This window comes from Haplochromis burtoni, unplaced genomic scaffold, assembly GCF_018398535.1.
Source record: "Haplochromis burtoni strain Fernald_Lab_line unplaced genomic scaffold, NCSU_Asbu1 Contig_51, whole genome shotgun sequence".
In the NCBI taxonomy this organism is placed as follows: domain Eukaryota; kingdom Metazoa; phylum Chordata; class Actinopteri; order Cichliformes; family Cichlidae; genus Haplochromis; species Haplochromis burtoni.
The window spans coordinates 1649758-1655757 of NW_024582412.1; the positions used below are offsets into that span (position 1 = coordinate 1649758).

Genomic DNA, 6000 nt, shown 5'->3' on the forward strand with positions numbered 1-6000 from the left:
AATTGTTTGTGGCAGCCCTAATTCATACAAGCACTTTTTCTACACCTAAGGCCTTTTACACACAGTCATACTCCAATGAACACATCGAAGAGCAACTTGGGGTTCAGTATCTAGGCCAAAGGGTACTTAGGCATGCAGTCTGGAGACTGGAGCAGCCAGCGATTGAACTGATTGGTAGATGACCCGCCTTCAAAACTATTTATCACGATATACATTTCAAAATTTGCGATAACGATATAACTGACAATATAATTGACACTAGACAAAATACTTTGCAACGCCACATTTTATTAGTGCAAAAAAAAAAAAAATCAATGTGTTTTCACTTAAACAAGCTGCTGTTTTTCTGTGCATTAAAGTTATATAAAAATTTAACAGTGCAAATGCAAAATCCTTGCTGACAGTTTAACCAAAATGCATTTCCAGTGGAAATTGGCCGACATATCCTCAGCATAGCCTTGTATAATATCCACAAAACTTAAAAAGACGTTATACACACACAATACAGTAATATTATGTTGAAGCGCAGTACATATCACTCCGCGAGGCTCCTGCCTACAATAGCAGTAATGCTCCGACAATCCATCAAGCGGTGCGTGTTCGTAGCTTAGCAAAGTCGTATTGAAACATTTGACAGATTTTCGAGCACCGTGTACGACATAAAATCGTTTCAAGCTCATTAAACACAACCAGAATTCCTACATAAGGCACACGGGATTATAATCTGTCGATTTTCAGAAAAATCAAAGGATTGATTTTAAGTGTGCCGTATTTTCCAAACAACACGGTAATAACGACGGCCCGCTAGCATGCGCTACCAAAAATAGTGCTTTGTTGTGTATCTGATGGACGAAAGCTAAACCAGTTCCACACCACTGAAGTTGCAGCATTTTTACAAACTAATTCTGGTTCATTCGTTTCATTCAATGATCCGCTTTCGCCCTTCTCATTCTCATTTCTTCTCATTCCGCTGCCATACTTTTTCCGCCATGTGCGTATGAAAACAAAGGCACTACGCATGCACGTTTTACCCATATTCTATCGCGATATTTCATTTTCTTATCATTGCCCAACATTATACCGGTATTACCGTGAACGGTATGATATGGCCCAGCCCTACTGTACAGTACAGAATGCATTCAGCTTGTCAAATTTACATAATTCTTCGATTACTAGCAGTGTGACTCTGAAGTGCTGTACTGTATGTTTGCACGTTTTCTCCCCAACAAACACAACAATGTTGACGAAATGTTTTGCACCATCAGGTCTGAACTTTGAAAGTGTTTAAATAAGAAAGAAAAGTGTGAAAATGTTCATGCCTGTCTGAGAAATGTGTATAAAGTGTGTAGTGAGCAGTTTTACAGCCTTAAAACATCTATAATAATTGTAAAAAATAAAGCTGGCTATTTTGCGGATTTCACTTATCGCGGGTTATTTTTAAGAACGTAACTCCCGCAATAAACGAGGGACCACTGTGCATAAACATCGCCAATGATCTGCTGAGTCAGCTACTGCAGAGCTAGAAATTCCTATGGATATAACATCAGCACAGAAACTGTGCAGTGGAAGCTTCATGGAATGGGTTTCTATGGCAGGGCAATTGCACGCAAGCATTACATCACAAAGCACAACACCAAATAGTGGCTATTATAGCTACAAAGAGGGTCCCAGTGCCTTTGTCCATATAGTGTACATTTGTGTAAATACAATTTCAAGGCCTCTGGCTATATTTTGATGATGATTCAGCCTTTTTAAATTTATGTTGATTCTGAAAATCGTGTCTACACTAAAAAATTCCAGTGTAGATTCTCATATTACACAATTAGATCATGAAGTTTATGTTGGTTCTGTAGATATTCCTCCCACTGGAGAAGCAGCCATTAACCATGGTGACACTAAACCAATAAGAATCCCTCCACAACATTTGAGATCACTGGAGTGAGTCAGAAATGTACAGGTCACTACAAGCTGGCTAGCGTGTTGCCAAATCTGTTTTTAAAAAGAACTCTTTTACTTGTGACTTCACTGTTTTCAATCAACAAGCTGTCCTCAGTCTCATTTTTTTTTCTAGAGCAGCAAACACTCCTGTCAAAACACAGCGGCCTTGTAAAATCCCACCTAAAGGGTACTGAGCACAAAGAGGATAATAGCAAACAGCAGGAGATTATGTTCTCTGTCCACACCTCTGCTAACTTACTGAGCATTATGTAACAAGACAAATAACCGGATGTCCGTGTGTGACATAAATAGCCAGCACAGACATAGTTTATCACTGTGGATAAAACACAGCCTATGTGTCCACATACACAGCATTTCCACTTCCATTTGCGGAGTGTTTGGTAGAAAGCCAGGCCTCTACGAACTGAACAGCTTCCCATTGTTTAACAACAGCCGAGTGCTCTCTGTTCAGAATTCCTGGGAAGCCACTTCACTAGAAAGCTGCTCTCTGCTCACCGAGGCTCTCTGTGAATGTGTTATGCAACCCATTTCATTTAAAGCCAAAACAACTCAGTAAGTATGCAACTATTAGTATTTTACATTACACTAGGCTCAAAGTCTCCTGTGACCATTAAAAGCATCCTGATCTCTGGTAATAGTTCCCCAGTTATTATGATGTTCCTCAATTTTTATTCCCACAAAACAGTTCAACAGCATCTGAAAATCTGGCTAGTAGAAGGCACCAGATGTCATAGCAGTAGAGTTGCAAAACACAACCAAAGGCACGAATTAATGTCATTTAATGACTGTGTTTTCAAACCTGAATCAGGTCTTCCACAGCTTTACAAACATGCATGCTGATTTATTGAAATAAATATTCAAAATCCTACCTGGTTCTGAGGCTGACTGCAGCACCGAAGCAGTGAGGATGTGAAGCACAAAGAGGAGCATGGTGAGAGTGGGAGCCATGGTGTGGAGCTGTGGAGGAGACATGTGGGTAATGTTAAGTTTCTCAGGGCAGTCCACCCAGCTGAACCACACAGCTGACGAAGGCCCAGCCCACTACCACCATTAAACCAGTACGCTCCCACCGGGGCGTAACTAGATCTAAACCTCTGCTGAGGCACTGTTATTTAAGGCAAAGAATTTTTTTTCCTGGTTTACTAAAATATTCTATACCAGCTTCCCATGCTGAACGAATGTTACTACTTCGACGACTGCCACACTGCTGCAGGTGCTATACATTAGTAACAATCTCTGTATGTTTATAGTTTCAGCTTGCTTGTAAGAAAATTGGATTAACTTTATTAAACTTTTGCACATTTGCATTCTTTTGCATTTTTTCTGCACAATAACTGATAAATAAAAAAATCCATGACTTGAGTAAAGATTCTAAAATAATATATAACAACCTAGTGCTTAATGCATGTAGAAGACCAGCTGTACTGAAAACAAGAAAACACAAATATTATTTATCTCAGAAATCTCTGTCCTCCCCCTCTCTGTCTTCCTCTCTCCTTCTCTGTGCAAAGGTAACAGTGAAACAGAATTTATAACAATAAAGTCATACCGATATCCTAAATCAATACGGGCTGCTGCTGGCCATGGACAGGTAACATTCTTTTCACTTGTTCATACCTGGATCTGTAACTGTCCTATACTGTAAACAAACACTGAAGGTTAAAATTAGCCAGCCAGTGTTTTTGACGCTATTTAAACAGCAAATATGCTTAAGCAGAAACTTATTAAGTCACTTTAATCACCCTTCATCATCACAACAATTTGCACTTTTGCCTGCTAACGCTTCAGGTAAGACTTGTTTTAAATCTGCACCACTGATTTGTGTCGTTAGATTACCTCTTCATCTTCTTTCTGGGTTAGCATTAGAAGTTAGCATTTTAGCATTATTTTCCAAACTATTATTGCTATTATTTTCAGGGCTACTATGGTTTTGGGAGTGCTTGAGCGCTCTAAAATTCTTTTCTGATTAGTTTTTATTTTTATTTATTTTGACATTTTGCCTTTAATTCAGTTTATTTTCAGTTTGTTTGCTTGTTTCTGTTTAGCAGCTTTAGCTATTTATTAATTCTTATCTAGAACATTAGTAGAGGTGTTACAATAAGAACACAGAAGTTGTTGAAAGCAGTTGACTCACGGTTTTTGATTGGTTGAGTGGTTGCTGGAAGCTAACAAGCATCCGCCAGCCAGTTAGGGAATACACATTTTTCACTAGCAACCAGTGGTTGCCGGGGGCTCGCTGTATGACTGAGGCCTTTGTTAAATACACGGCTCAATTCCCCCAAAATGGATTAAGCCTCATCCTAGACTAAACCTTTTTTCAATAATAGAGTTGTCACAGATTTTTTTTTTCCTTTTAGGTTTAATCCGTGTTTGGGAAACTGGCTAGTAAAATTCTTTATAGTTAAGCTTTCAGTTTAAGAGTGAGTGACATTTTCAGATTTGTCCATCCACATGTCTAAGAAATTTCTGAGCTAACAAGCTAGCCCAGTGTCCATTTTAAGCTAGTTGCATGTTGCTTGTTTTTCCAGACACCACTACGTGCTACATCTTTTGCACTATCACAATTTAATGGATGCATTTCTTGTTACCTACATTAAACTCAAGAAAAGAATAAATGACTAAGTCTCATTCATCCACACTTCAAATCACTTTATTATATGAAGCTCAGAGTGCACAAAGAAGCAGCAGCAGAAGCAGAAACTGCAGCTTCTTAACGCAACGAAATGATGAAGCAGTAAGACAGTTACACTCACTGGCATCTTAATTAGGTACACCTTGCTAGTGGTGACTTGGACCCCCTTTTTTCCTTTGAAAAACTGCCTTAATTCTTCACTGTATAGGTTAAACATGGTGCAAACATGGTGATAACATCGTGCAGTTGCTGCAGATTTCTTGGTTGAGTGGGAAAATCCCTTCAGATCAGCAGTTCCTGAAATACTCAGACCAACCCGTCTGGCACCAACAACGATGCCATGTTCAAAGTTACTTCAGTCACCTTTTCCCCCCATTTCAATGCCCAGTCTGAACTTCAGCAGGTCATCTTGACCATGTTTACATGTCTAAATGCAGGCTTAGCAGATATGCATTAAAAAGCAGCGGAGCAGGTATACCTAACAAAGTGGCCAGTGAGTGCATATCCATAGCAGTATTTTAGCAGCTGTTCAAAACTGCAACCTGTTTAATGACATGTTTTTGTTATCTTTTTTTGCTACACAAAGATGGGGATGAATGAGACAACACCAGTTATTCGAAAGCAGCAAGGACAAGCAGGTTAAGAAATGTGTTTTATTCATTATGCTTCTTGGTATTCACAAACAATCCATCTTTCTTGGAAAGGCATATTTCGAAATACTAAACAGATTTCTTCTGAACGTGACACCCAGCCAGTGGTGCTGGAGTCCTGCCAGCTCTTGTGAAATCCAACCTTACTACTTCTCTGGGCTTTGCGTAGCTCTTGTTTGCTGACATCAGTTGCAATTTTTTCGGTGCCAAATTAATCTACCCAGAACTCACTTCTGTGAGCTTAGATTAGAGGTGTTAATGAGGGATGATAATAAAGGTCTTTTTGTATAAATATTTCTCACAAACACTTATTATAACATTTAAAAACTTAGCACTGCTCAGACTGTTGGAGCTTATAAATTTGTGCCAAGGAATTTTCAAAAGTTAAAGAAAACGCAAAACCACATATATGTTAGGATGAAGGCGGTATTTGTTGTAGGCCTTGTGAATGACGCTGCACCACATACAACTCAGAAAACACTTTCAGTGGTTTCAAAACGTTTATCTTTTAATAATTTAACTCTTTCACAAATAAAGATCTTCTATGCATAATGATGAGTTTTCACACCTCAGATCAGGGATGTCAAACTCATTTTACACCGTGGGCTACATACTGCTTAAGTGGACCGGACCAGTGAAAGTCCTCCACATTTAATCCCTGACATACAGTGGGGCAAAAAAGTATTTAGTCAGCCACCGATTGTGCAAGTTCCCCCACTTAAAATGATGACAGAGGTCAGTAATTTGCACCAGAGGTAC

At 39.1% G+C, this 6000-nt stretch overlaps 1 protein-coding gene across 4 annotated transcripts in view; it reads right to left on the minus strand.

Moving 5' to 3' along the window:
* Nucleotides 1-6000, minus strand: part of ghrb (growth hormone receptor b) — a 33611-nt gene that overhangs the window by 18203 nt on the left and 9408 nt on the right. For 2 of the 4 annotated variants that reach the window (XM_005921691.3, XM_005921692.2), the window contains exon 2: nt 2829-2916. The exons of 1 other annotated variant lie outside the window; for it this stretch is intronic. In XM_005921691.3, the coding sequence (XP_005921753.1) occupies nt 2829-2907 (79 nt within the window). In that variant the 5' untranslated portion in view covers nt 2908-2916. Of the gene's footprint in view, nt 1-2828; nt 5978-6000 lie in introns of those variants that run through there. One more of the 4 variants, XM_042220581.1, reaches the window with a different exon arrangement.